Consider the following 13,800-nt stretch of genomic DNA (forward strand, 5'->3'; position numbering starts at 1 on the left):
ATATAAGACTCAAAAGATAACTTAGTCCAGTAACAGGCTTTTAGTGCATGTGCCCATATTTGAACAGCGCATCAGCAGCAAATGACACGTTTAACCGGCAAGGCTTTAAAGCACATGCAAATAATGAACTTTTGTGAACTGCAGTGTCCCGTTCCTCTGCGTTAACATTTGATGTGAATATACGTCGTGCTGCAGTGTAGCCTATAGATGAAGGCGCCGCAACTGATAAAATGCGCAGTTGTTTGGTGTGATTTTACGATTCCAAATTTAGGGGGGCCAGAGGGGGGGCCAAGCTTGTTGACACAGGGGCACTGGCCCCCCCTGGCCCCCCCCTGGAACCGCCACTGCATTTGTCGTGGAAATTCTTTCTCAACTTTAAATAATAATTGGAAGACAGCTGGAAATTTCAAAAGTTATAAAGATCTTTATTTCTTGCAAGAAAGGCTGTTCACACATCAGTCAGAGTCTGATATGAGAAGCGCCCCGACTTCTTTTTGCCCAGCTTATATACACAAAACACATCCTGGTCTGTCTCAAAAGATCAACTTAGTTACCTTAAAAGGAAACGTCTTTGTTCAAGATCTCTTGTCCAACATAAATTCTATCTAGACAGAACAATATCACATCTGCAAAAGTTTCCTGTTTTTAGCTGCTGCTCTTATTCACACATTTTGCCTATCTTTAGTTCGATCAAAGCTGCGCACACTCTTTACACTTGAAGTACACAATAGGTCACTTGAGTACTCATAGTCTCTTTGCTACCCAGAACATTTTGTTCCTGCAAGCTTATATAATTATATTTCTTTAAATGCTTATGAGTAAAAATAAATGTTCAACGGTAACACAAGTTGTACACATCTGAAAGTAAAAAACACATCTAAATGTAAAATTTCCATTACAGTAACTATCATCATTTTCCCAGATAGTGTATAGATTTTTAGGCACTCTATCTAAAACAGCCTGAAAAATAGTGCATTTAGCTGACGTAAATGGGAAAAGAAATATAATATATATTTTTTTTAATTAAAAGGATTTCTATATTTTATCCACTCAATAGCCTACAATATAATAGCCATATAAACGTAGCGTAATTATAATAATAAAACAGTGGGATATTCAGTGATATTGGCTGTGCAATATGATTGGAACTGACCAGTGTACTAAATCCATAAGTGTCAAGACAAATACAGCAACTGTCACGATCCACACCAGGAAACACAGGAGAAGATCCAGTTGCAGAAAGTATGTTTAATTAGGGAAATCCGTTACTCAAAGTCCAGTCCAGGCAATAGTCGATATCATAATCCATCCAAAACAAGAACATAAACAGGAACACAGAAGAAACAGAAGTGGCGTGATAAATACAAGGACTCTGTGACACATACTAAAACAGAGGTCCATGGAGGGAAACGGGGACAGGGAGTGACAGTTCATCTGGCGGCCAGGGCGGAGACGACAGTCCCTCGGGCGGCCAGGGCGGAGACTCTCCCTCGGGCGGCCAGGGCGGAGACCTTCCCTCGGGCGGGCAAAGCACAGGAACAGGCACCACCGGCTCAGGAACAGACACCACCGGCTCAGGAACTGGAACAGACACCTGTTCAGGAACAGAAACAAACACCGGCTTCAGCACAGTGTCCGGGGTTCCAACCGGACTGGAGGCTGCCATCTTGGTAGTGTGTGCAGCCCAGGCACGCCAGACAACAACCAAATAAAAAGTGAAGACAGCCCTCTGGGCCGTGGCAGGGCTGACGGGTACAGCCTCCGGCACAGGAACAGTCTCTGCATCGACAGATGTGACGTGAACAGTCTCTGGATCGGCAGACGTGACGTGAACAGTCTCTGGATCGGCAGACTTGCTGTGTCTCTGCGTAAAAGAGAAAGACAGCCCTCCTGGCCGTGGCAGGACTGATGGTGGGCAGCTCCGAGACAATCCTCTTGTCCAAAGACACAGGCTCGGCGGCGGCCATCTTGTCCAAAGACACAGGCTCGGCAGACGTGACGTAAACAGGCTCGGCGGCAACCATCTTGTCCGCAGACACTGGATCCCGCTCGGCAGCGGCCATCTTGTCCGAAGACACAGGCTCGGCAGACGTGACGTGAACAGGCTCGGCGGCAACCATCTTGTCCGCAGACACTGGATCCGGCTCGGCAGTGGCCATCTTGTCCGAAGACACAGGCTCGACGGCGGCCATCCTGTCCGAAGACACAGGCTCGGCAGACGTGCGTCTCTTACACCCTCTCCGTCTGCGACGGTGAGACGGTGGCTCCAGTTCGTCCCTCACCATCCCAGAATCGAAAGAGGGCCATGGAGGAAAGTGGTGTTGGACTTCCTCTCGACCACCAACTCCTCTGCGACCTCCCCGGGTCCCACGAAAAATGACTAGACGGGTTCCCTCAAACATATCTCTCCTCTCCCGCTCGGTGGCTGGGGAGGAGAAGTTGGAACACATACCGCTGGATCTGTCTGTGACGGAGTCCTTCTGTCACGATCCACACCAGGAAACACAGGAGAAGATCCAATTGCAGAAAGTATGTTTAATTAGGGAAATCCGTTACTCAAAATCCAGTCCAGGCAATAGTCAATATCATAATCCATCCAAAACAAGAACATAAACAGGAACACAGAAGAAACCAAAGTGGCACGATAAATACAAGGACTCCATGACACATACTAAAACAGACAGGGTTATATACACAGGGAAATGACAATGCTAATGGGGAACAGGCTGAGTGCAATGATCAGTGATAAGGGACAGCTGAGTGCAATGAAAAGACAAGGATCATGGGGGATGTAGTTCAAGAGTGTGATGGACACCGTGGGGAAGGAGGACATCTAGTGGTGACCCAAGGAACATAAACCAGACACTGTGACAGCAACAAGCAAAGAGGCATTGACAGAGAGTCAAGAAATGATGATGAGAAGAATTATTATTAATATTTCAGTAAAGTTCATTAAATCTATTCTGTTGTTAGTGTGGTCTTTAAACTTATGAACTGTGTATGGACTGACAAAGGTGTTACATGAGGAAGCAATTTGACAACAATGCAGTAAATATTTTAGGTGCATCAAAAAGCGTGCTCGTTAAGATACCAGCAGACAAGCTAATCCAGCACAAATTAGTGCATAAAAGGTCACCAAAATGAAGTATTTGAACCTCATAATTAAATACAAAAGGAGGAGAAAAACTGCAAAAAGGTCCACTTTTTGAAAAAAAGAACCCCCCCCTTTCAATAGGCTGGCTACGGACCTGAGTTTTAGTGCTGTAAATATGTCAGTATTATACGTTTCTGTGTGTATAAAACGTAAATAAATGTACGTATGGTAGAACTACACTTTACGTAAAAATACACACGTATTCTCATGAGATCACGTTGCAAGTTAAGATCAAAGTCCATTTGTGTCCACAGTACATTGTTTGCAAAGGCTTGAACTTTCATGTTCATATTCATTTCACAGTTATGCCACATTGTTCATCAGTGTTTCAAAGCACCAAGTCACCACTTTAGTTGAGGGGCCACACACATGATGAAGTCATTGATAAATAATGCTTAGTTAATGATGACTGCTGTATTTGAACGGCAACAGAATTCGTATGTTATGTTCTGTGATTGGCCAATTTTGGGGTCTGTCCATTTACCTGCAGACTATAAAGAAGACATGAACATGCTGGATAACTCACATTTACAAGTTCTCACATTAATTGATATACTGTTCTAGCCTGTATGCATGCATTAGATAATGTGGATTTTTGTACATTCCTTTAATAATTCGAAGAGTAGTCTTGCATGCATGAATTAATACTTTTTTATGCATGAATTCATGATGATTCATGTACCATAACCATAGCTGTATCCACAATGGGTGGTAAAGACAAATTTTTTTGTGTGAACAAAGAAAACATCATGATCATGCGTAATAAATCATAATTCATGATGATGTACTCATCTTAGTTAATGTTTTAATTAAGGTGTTGTTCATCCATGAAGTCATGAATGAAAAACGTTGAACTCGTGTTAGTTCCTGATGATTCATGAGATATTAATGCATGAATGAATGCATATTTCATGCATGAATTTATACATGAATTCACGATAATTCATGTACCCTTACCGTAAAGTGTTACCGCATCTTTTAATCAAACTAAATAATATATATGCTACAAGTGTATGGTTATAATTTTTTCCCAGTCGCATTGCTTCCCTGCTGAAAAAAAAACAAAACAACAACTTTGTGATTGATTGATTGATTGAGAACTTTATTGAACAACAACAATCAACACGAAGTGTTCAAAAGGATAAAAAACACAAAAAGCCCATAGGTTTGTTTCCATTGTGGTCCTTAAGATGGAAGATGAGTAAAAGTACATGTACTAACAACATTGAGGACAATGAAGAAAGGGGGCATAAAAAATACAAATAAATAAAAAAACACAATAAAAAACACAATAAAAAGAACGAAACAAGGACTAAATTCCCAAAAGACAAGCAGACACACAAGCAGACAATACAGTATTCCTACTACTTCAAGGATTTCTATTTCCTTTCTTTTTCTTTTTTTTTTCTTTATAAGTTTAATAACCAATTTTTTATTGAAGATTTAAAATGATAATAGGAAGAGCTCAACAGTTTAAGGTTTAAAGGTAAACCATTCCACAAGGCAGCTGCAGAGTATAGGAAAGAGTACTTTCCCACACAGCTCTTAAAGCGGCAGGGCCTGTAATCTGTGGAACTCCCCCTGGTGCAGTAATTATGCGTATCACTAATTTTTGAAAAGTAATCACATAAATACTTGGGTGCCAGATTATTTCTTATCTTATAAACTAAACACAGTTTAAGTTGAGAAACCCTCTCCTCCACTCTGAGCCACCCAAGACTTGAGAAATGGTCAGGAAGAAGATGAGTTCTAGGATGTAATTTAAGGATCACTCTGATTAGTTTATTTTGACAGATCTGTAGCTTGTCTTTAAGACCTTTAGTAGTGCCTGTGTACCAAGATGTACAGGCATAGTCAAGATGACATTGAACAAGCGCATCAGCCAGGATTTTTAATGTTTTACTATCTAAGAGGCTGGATATTCTTGCCAGGAACTTAGTCCTTTGGCTTACCTTTGAGATAATTTTACGAGCCATAAGCTCCCCTGATAGTTTGTTATCTAATATACAGCCCAAGTAAGTAACTGCTTCCTTGGCTGTAATTTCAACATTACCTACGACTACCCTAAACCCCATAGCCTTTTTCAGTTTATCTCTGGACCCAAAAAGAATTGACTCTGTTTTGCCAAGGTGGATAGACAACTTGTTGTCTGTTAGCCAAACACTGAGGTTAAGGAGTTCTGAACTAAGCAGCCTTTCCACCTCTGATTTGTCTTTATTAGAGACTAGAATAGCTGAGTCATCTGCAAATAAAAACAAATTACAATTTATAGCTGACGACATATCATTGACATATAATTAAAAAAAAGAGAGGACCCAAAATACTCCCCTGGGGAACTCCACAAGTTAATTTAAGTGGTGAGGACAAGGTCCCTTCTACATCTACCACCTGTCACGACTACCTGGCTCACAGTAGCAATGACATAGGGGAGACCACACCGTTTGTTAAGTTAAATCCAAAATAATTTATTAAAACATTAAATTATACAATGAAATCATAATTTGAATCAATAAATGTATCAAGTCAGTAAATGAGAAGCAAGAGAAAGCTAATCAAAAGTGTAGTGCAGATCAGTAAAGTGTAGACTATGTGTAATGCAAAAAAGGCAAAAAAGGAGTAGGATGGTACTGCTGCCAGCCAGGAGGCCAGAGCAGAGCAGAGATGCGCAGCCCAGAGCAGAGAGCCAGAACAACTGGCAGGAGATGCTTTTAAACAGTCCCGCCCATCAGCTACTGTCAGATGGACCGAAAACAGACAGCTCCCCCTTCAGACTAGGGGGAGAGAGACGGCCCAAACATTATTCTGTTCATGGGGAAATGAGCACACCCAGCACGGCAAAGCAGGGCGTGACACAACTGTTTTCTGCCCACCAGGTATGACCTCACCCACTGAAGAGATGCAGGAGAAAATCCTAGGGCTTTTAGTTTGTTCAAAAGGACATCATACTGAACCGTATCAAAGGCCTTTTGAAGGTCTATTAACACCATGCCACAATAATTCCCCTTTTCTACCTCTTTCCTAATAAAGTCTGTAAGATAAAGCAGACAGGTATCAGTGGAATGGGCCTTTCTAAAACCTGATTGGAAGTCAAATAAAAGGTTATGTTCTGCTAAATAACTGTCTATTTGCTCATAAATGATCCTTTCCACAGTTTTTGATATTGAACACAAGATAGATACAGGGCGAAAATTTCCAGGATCAGATTTGGGCCCCTTTTTAAATAAAGGTATCACTCTTGCCACCTTAAATTTACTAGGGAAATTATTTTTTTCAATAGATAAATTAATAAGATAAGTTATGACAGGAGTGATTATTTCAGCAGCATCCTTAAGAAATCTGGCAGGGGTGTTGTCAAACCCAGTAGCCTTGGAAAGATTTAGGCCTTTGAGTTTTTTTAGTACCAGCTCCTCTGTTACTTGTTTGAAATAAAAAGTGTTTGGCTGAACTCCCTTTTCTTCATAAAACTTATGCACCCTCTGTGGATCACTAAAAACACCTGACGCAGATGGAAGCTTCTGCACCAGATTACTTGCAATTTTTGTGAAGAAACTATTAAAAGTATCTGCCACCACTTTTTTTATCATACAATATGGACCCATTAATATCTAGGCCTATTTTACCTTGTTTTTGCTTAGGGTTCTCTTTTGTCCCCAAAGGCCTAAGAGTTGACCACAATTTCTTGGGATCCTTTTTATGCTCCTCAATTTTAGACATAAAAAAATCATTTTTCGCCTCATCCACCATTCGCTGAACCTTATTTCTAAGAACTTTATATTCTTTAAAAAGAACAGGCAGTTTGGTTCTTTTAAACTCACTTAAGATTTTATCCCTCAAGTAAATGGTGTCCAAAATATCATTATTTATCCAAGGCTGTGATCTTTGTTTAATCCTGGTCTCTTTTAATGGGGCTATCTTGTCAAGTATTTTCAAGAAAATAAGATTGAAAACAATCCCATGTTGTATCAACATCACATATGTTGGTAATTTCCATCCAGTTGATTAAGTATGTCCTGAAAATTATTAACATTATACCCTTTTAAACTTCTGCTCTTCACAGATTTGTGACATTTAATCTGAGCCCTCTTGACTTTCCTGGTACAGTAGGTTAAAAAATGGTCACTAATTCCGTACACAATGACACCACTTTGTAGGATTTTACTTGTGTCAGATACAATGATGTGGTCAATAGCAGTTTGGCTATGCTCAGTTATTCTGGTTGGAACACTAATTAATTGGGTTAGACCATGAATTTTCAGAAAATCACAAAAGCCATTGTATAGTGGACCTTCTGTATTCAAAACATCAATATTATTATCTGCCATTAAAATGACTTCCTGGTTTAAAAAATCATGACAGCCTGCACTAACACATTCCAAGGTTTGAATGAAGTCATTTTGATTTGGAGGTCTATAAACAACACCACACAAAATTGGTTTGCTTTTTGGAAGCAAAATATCAATCCACACAGCTTCAAGGTTAACATTGACCAGGTCCTGTCTTATATTGAAATCAATATCAGACCTCACAAATATGCAAACCCCACCCCCTTGTCTGTTCCGGTCTTTGCGAACGATAACAAAGTTTTCAATTTCAACTTCAGAGTCAGTAATATAAGAATCTAACCATGTTTCTGAAAAACATAGTATACTTGCCTTGATTTTCCTGGCCAGCTCACGTACCTCTGTGATCTTTGGCAGTAGGCTGCGAATGTTTAAATGAAAACAATGCAAACCATTCGATGCAAAAACGGATATTTGTTCCTCAGTGAAGACCAAGTTGTTACTTCTCACAGTAGTGGCCTTCGATGTCGATTTTGTAGCCGATACTACTGGTGTCTCAAGACAAACACAGTGGTGTCCGCATCCTCACCTCCCCCGGGTAGCAGTCCCGTCAGTGTTGTATGTCCTCCAGGCGCCAGAGACTCCGTTGACCGCAGCCGTCCCGTCCTCGTCCCCTCCAGCGCCTGGTGTCTACTGGCGTTGGGTATTTCAGCCTCAGCAGCACACCGCAGCCGCATACTCGCCCGCCTCAGCACCCGACATCCGCCGGCTCCTGAGTCTACAGCCGCGCTCGCACCAGGCACCTCCCGCCGCGACCGCCGCAGCTGCCCGTGTCCGTTAGCCACATCGCCAACCACATTGGACGGCACAACATCCAGCAGACCCAAAGACAGCCCGTTCACCAGGTCCACGCTCTCGACAGCAGCAAGTTGCAGGTGGCTGATCGCTTCCTCTATTTGTGCCTTTGTTGGAAGGTTTCCTCTGAGTGCAGTCTCTGGACCAGGGCATTGGTGTATATCACTAGATAGCAACAAGTAGAGTGAGATTATCAAACCGTTGTTATTTTGGCGTTTGCTCACGGCCCAGGTTTTACACTTTTGCCCAGTGCGCGGAGACTTAGCCCAAACGCAGGTATGAATTACACCCCTTCCAAAGCCGAAATGTTTGTAGCCTGTGCCCGTTGTTTTTGAACTTATACTGATATGGATTTCAACTCCTTGGCATTGGGAGGAAATATTTTTCCTGTTCAGATTAACTTCAATGCTATCAGCTGGATTTACACAAAGGCTTGATAATAAAGCATACTGTAAGAGAGCTGCAAGCACACCTGTCTCACCCACCGCCATTTTGTTTGACCAACTACAGTGGTTTCCACTACAAAACCATTACAAACCATCAGCCGTTAACCATTAAAATCATTAGCAATTCTATGATTGGGTGTCATCAGTCATGGTCATGGAGTATACACAGGTAATATTCAGTATCAGTAAACTCCACCCGCTGGAACAGAAAACAGGCGTGGCTCGCGCGGTAAACGCGTGCATGCTAGAAATAGAACCGATGCCTATTTTTCATGCGACACGCAAGCGTGTTGGAAGCGTTTCCAGGCAAAATAGAATAGGAAAAGATGTTTATATGTCATTTGACACAAATACATATTAATAAATGACATTTTGATGTTTGAAAGCATTTTTTTACAGTCTATGTTTGAAAGTCTCTAGGTTTACACCGGCACGCGCATGCCCAGTGTTGGTGAATGGTCACGTGATCCGCGTTTTCAGTCGTTTTAATGTGGACGGAGATTAATTCTAATATGCAGCTAAAACGCTGGTGTGGTTGGAGATCGTATTCGTTTTAATTCTCCGTTTCTAAGGCCATGTCCACACTAATACGTTTTTGTTTGAAAACGTATTTTTCTCTCCGTTTTGGACTTCCGTCCACACTGAGACGGCGTTTTTATTGATGAAAACGAAGCGTTTTTGAAAACGCACTCCAAAGTGGATACATTTGAGAACGCCATTTTCCCGTTGTAGTGTGGACTGTGAAACCCGTGGTATTTAAAAACGATGACGTAAATTTAGTCATGTGACGCATATTGTGCCAATTAGATATTCATGTAGGCTAGTATTGTGCCTGTTATGTGCTATTCACTTTCACATTGTTGCTAAAAATATTCTACATTGCACACTCTTCATATCACAGTCCTGCAAAGATGACAGAATTTACTCACATTTGCTGTCCTGCGGCAAAACATGAGAGTAGTCGCGTTTTAGACCAAACATATGGTCCTGCGGCTGCGTGCGACCTGGACCGCATCAATGAATGGTGAGATATTTTACTAAATAAAATGATCCTGTCAGAAGAATTGCGCGATAACTTCATTATTTATTTTTCCATCTGAATCATATCAGTGATCTTTTGTGGGGGTTTACGCATGCGCAGTAAAGGTGAATGTAGCGTTTTCAGACGTTTTTCAAAAGTTTCTCATCCACACTGAAACGTCCGAAAACGCCTGAAAATGTTAGTGTGGATGGAGAGCGTTTATAAACGAAAACGCCGTTTTCAAATGTATCCGGATTAATGTAGACGTAGCCTAAAACGCAGTAGTGTGGATGGGGCCTAAATAGCAGACAAATCAAGTGAAAAACTAATGAGTGTGAGCGAGGCTACATTAGAAAATGAAGTTGTAGGTTGTGTTTGAATAATTACGTATCTTATTTAGCTCCCCAGGGGAAATTTAACGCAATACTCACGTATCCTTGCTCGATGAAGAATGAGACAACACAATCAGCCCAACGGGCGGTTGAAATTTAAAAGGCTGATTTTCGCACTTCAGGGCAGTGAGTGACGAGTACTAGTGCTGAACGATTAATCGCAATAAAACCGCACGCGATTTGGCAAAGGCTGCGATTATTTTATGCACAGCTTGTCAGTGGAGTGTGGCTGATTGGTAGTAAATACTGCCCCATTTGAACGCCAGAGGGCGCTCTCATGCAAACACGATAAATATGCTCCACCGCAGAAGTACAATAATGCGCATCATTCCAGGAAATCCCTATCGCTGTAGCTGAATAAACAGAAGATTGAAACGCTTTGATTAAACATGACTTATAAATACACGACTGCCTTATTCTGTGTAAGAAGGCACATCATCTCACAGAAGGATGCTCAACTGTCGTTATGAAGTGAGTTTGGAGTAAATGCATGTTATTAAATGTTGTCTGTTGTTGGACAAGATCGAGGTTCATAAATGCTTCTCATGTTTTGGAAAGATGTTTGACGCGTGTTTGACGCGTGATACATTATAAGTGACTCAAACTCACAGTGCTTTCAGATGGAGCAGTGTTTACAGAGCTGTACATCAATGACAAGCTGCGCATAAAAAAGCCTTTGCGATTTTAAAATCGCGATAAGCCATCTCGATTTAAGTGTGATTAATCGTTCAGCCCTAACGAGTACATATGTAGTCCAGTGGTTGTCCAGACACCCTAGGCACAACCTTAAGCAATGGCCCTGAACGGTGGTTTAATGTCAATATTGTGACAACGCTCTAACAATCTTCACCACACAACGTAGTTATAGCAACCTTTTGGCCATGTTGTTAAAACGTTGTTAGAAGGTTGGGAGCTGGGATGTCAGGCAGAAAATCCAAACGTTTGCGAAAATCCATCGACCTCAAATATGGCTTATTATTTGAACCATGTAAGTAGAAACTTAACATGACTGCTCACTCTAACGTTAACCTATATAAATGTACGCTATTATTAGGTGCATATTGTGTTTGTGCGGAGTGTGGAAGCATTGCATGACATGGAGGCGCCGGCATGATCACTGGCATTTAACCACGCCCGTCATTTTTGGTCTTACATCAGTAGCCTAATACATCATTCGAAACTGATTATTTTAGGATTTGTGTGCACTCACAATAATTAAACGTTGTGCTTTTGTAAAATAAACTAAACAAAGAGGGTGTGCTTTCTCCCATCTGTGAACTTGAGTGCGTCAAAAAATAAAACAAAACTCAGCGTGAACTTTACTCGCAGACATGAGAAATACATCTTTCGAAAGCTTGAAATGTCTATTTTTAGATGACAAATTCAAATATCTTAGAACATAAGATTATGTTATGAAAGCATAATACATGTATCCAGCACTGAAGATATCAATGTGCTGAAAGTGTGCTGTCTGGCAATCAATTGCCGTGTTCCACGCATATTTCAGACACAGGTCGCACCTGATGCCGTTCCCATAGCGTTATGACGCATTGTCTCATTTCCTTCTCAGGGAACCGGGATATATACATATCCCTAGACATTTTTAATTTAATAATCTACAAGCATGATTCCTACATAGACAAAACTTTTGATTAATAACAATCTTTGTATTTGCAGGTTATATGGTCTTATACAGGTAATGAAAGGAACAAACACCCTCCACCCGGCTTTTTGTCTCTGCACTTTGCAGGAATATATACAAACTCCACTTCTCCTTCAGTACTTAGTTCAGAAGAGTCAAGCTCATTTTACTCTGAAAAAGGAGTCAATTTAGATGACTACTCCAGGTTACAGCAAGATGTGTACTGGGCCGGGCCTGACAGAGCAATCACAAATGTGTCCATGAGTACTAGCCCAGGCCACACCAAATTCATCATTCAGAACCTGAAAGAGAGCTATCAAATTGGTGAGGAGCTTTATGTTACGGTGCACGCAAAGGATTTTGACAACAAATCCAAGCGTTATGGAGGCGACTTTTTTCAAGCCAAGCTATTCTGGTCTAAAACTAAGGTCAGTTATTGTACACATTAGATTTACTAAAACTACTTGCCTGATTTATTTATCTCCCTGGGTCAGAGAGAGTTGTACTGAGAATGTACTTCTGTCACAGGCCAGTGTTTTTGGGGAGGTGGTGGACCTGCTCAATGGCTCCTACTCTGTACGTTTCCTCTTGCCGTGGGTCGGCAAGGCACAGGTGGCTGTGCGTCTAATTCACTCCAGTGAAGCTGTGCAGGTCCTGAAGCATCACAGAGGCACTGACTCTGACAGAGTTTTCTTTAATGGATATTATGAGGGACCAGGACCAAATAAGACCAGGCTGAGTGAAAAAGTGATGTGTAATGTAAAGTGGGACAACAATGGACTAGAGCATATGGGAACAGAAGACTGCTGCTGTGAATACAGCGATTCCCGTGCCGGAGAAACTTGGCACTGTCAGAGACCCAAATCGCTGCCATGCAGTGCCCTTGTGTACCACTCTATGGGTGGTTATAGAAACCGCCTGACTAATAAGGAGAAAATGCTTATGTGAGATTAAAGAACACTTGATTGACTGTTTGTTTGATATATTTGATGCATTGATGGAAGACAGAATGACAAACATGTTCTCTTTGGCAGGAAGCAAACTAACAAAGGTATCAATGGAGATAAAAGGATCATCAACATTTTTCATTCAGAGGGAAATGAAACTATTGGTATGTTGGTCAATGGTTTAACCCAGCAGAATAATACAGTACAAGGAGGCAGATATGTTGGGAATTGTGTTGCACATAATACATTTTCTGACATTTAGACAATGCAAGTCAAATAAAATCTCCAGTTCAGGCAAATTTTTGAAAACTTATACCTATGACACAGAACTTACATTTACTCGTCCTGCAGAAGTTACAGAGAAATGTCACCCTGGTTTACACACTCCAGTTCCAGCTGGCTTTTACTTGAATGATGTGTGGACGTCATTCGTCTGTAGCACCCGCCATTTTACAACCCAAACGACAACAGAGTGCCTGAAAGACAAACACATCTACATGATGGGAGACTCTACTATGAGACAGTGGTTTGAGTTCTTTGTGAAAGCAATACCAAGTGAGATAAATAGTTGCCTATTTGTTAATTATAATTATTTATACAGTGCATAGATGCATTAATTGTGGGTCTGTTTTTCAGCCCTGAAGCAGATGAACCTGCATGTCCAATATAAGTCAGGGCCGCTCATAGCAGTGGATGTGGATAACAACATTGACTTACACTGGAGGGCTCACGGCGTTCCTTTGCGCAGTGTGAAAACAGCATTTGCTGATCTGCACTACATCAGTAATGAGATCGATGACCTGGCTGGAGGACCCCACACAGTCATTATGTTCAATCTGGGACCCCATTTCACCACGTACCCTCTGGATTTCTTCACCCATAGAGTGTTGAGGATTCGCAAAGCTGTTCTAGCATTGTTACAGCGGGCACCTGATTCAACTGTTATAATCAAGACTGTCAACACTGGCTATAAGGTAACGTTTAGGCCTTCATCACACTTCAAAAGCAGACGCTTCAAATAGTAGCGTAAAATCACTTCTGCTGTAGCCTGGATCAATGGCAG

At 41.4% G+C, this 13,800-nt stretch overlaps 1 protein-coding gene across 1 annotated transcript in view; it reads left to right on the top strand.

Moving 5' to 3' along the window:
• Positions 1-13,800, top strand: part of LOC311090500 (NXPE family member 3-like) — a 41,577-nt gene that overhangs the window by 25,307 nt on the left and 2,470 nt on the right. The window contains exons 3-7 of the mRNA XM_084125798.1: positions 11,826-12,218; positions 12,319-12,734; positions 12,825-12,901; positions 13,089-13,292; positions 13,374-13,711. Of these exons, the coding sequence (XP_083981924.1) occupies positions 11,826-12,218; positions 12,319-12,734; positions 12,825-12,901; positions 13,089-13,292; positions 13,374-13,711 (1,428 nt within the window). The remainder of the gene's footprint in view (positions 1-11,825; positions 12,219-12,318; positions 12,735-12,824; positions 12,902-13,088; positions 13,293-13,373; positions 13,712-13,800) is intronic.

This window comes from Abramis brama (genome assembly GCF_963993115.1).
Source record: "Abramis brama genome assembly, chromosome: 10".
Lineage (NCBI taxonomy): Eukaryota > Metazoa > Chordata > Actinopteri > Cypriniformes > Leuciscidae > Abramis > Abramis brama.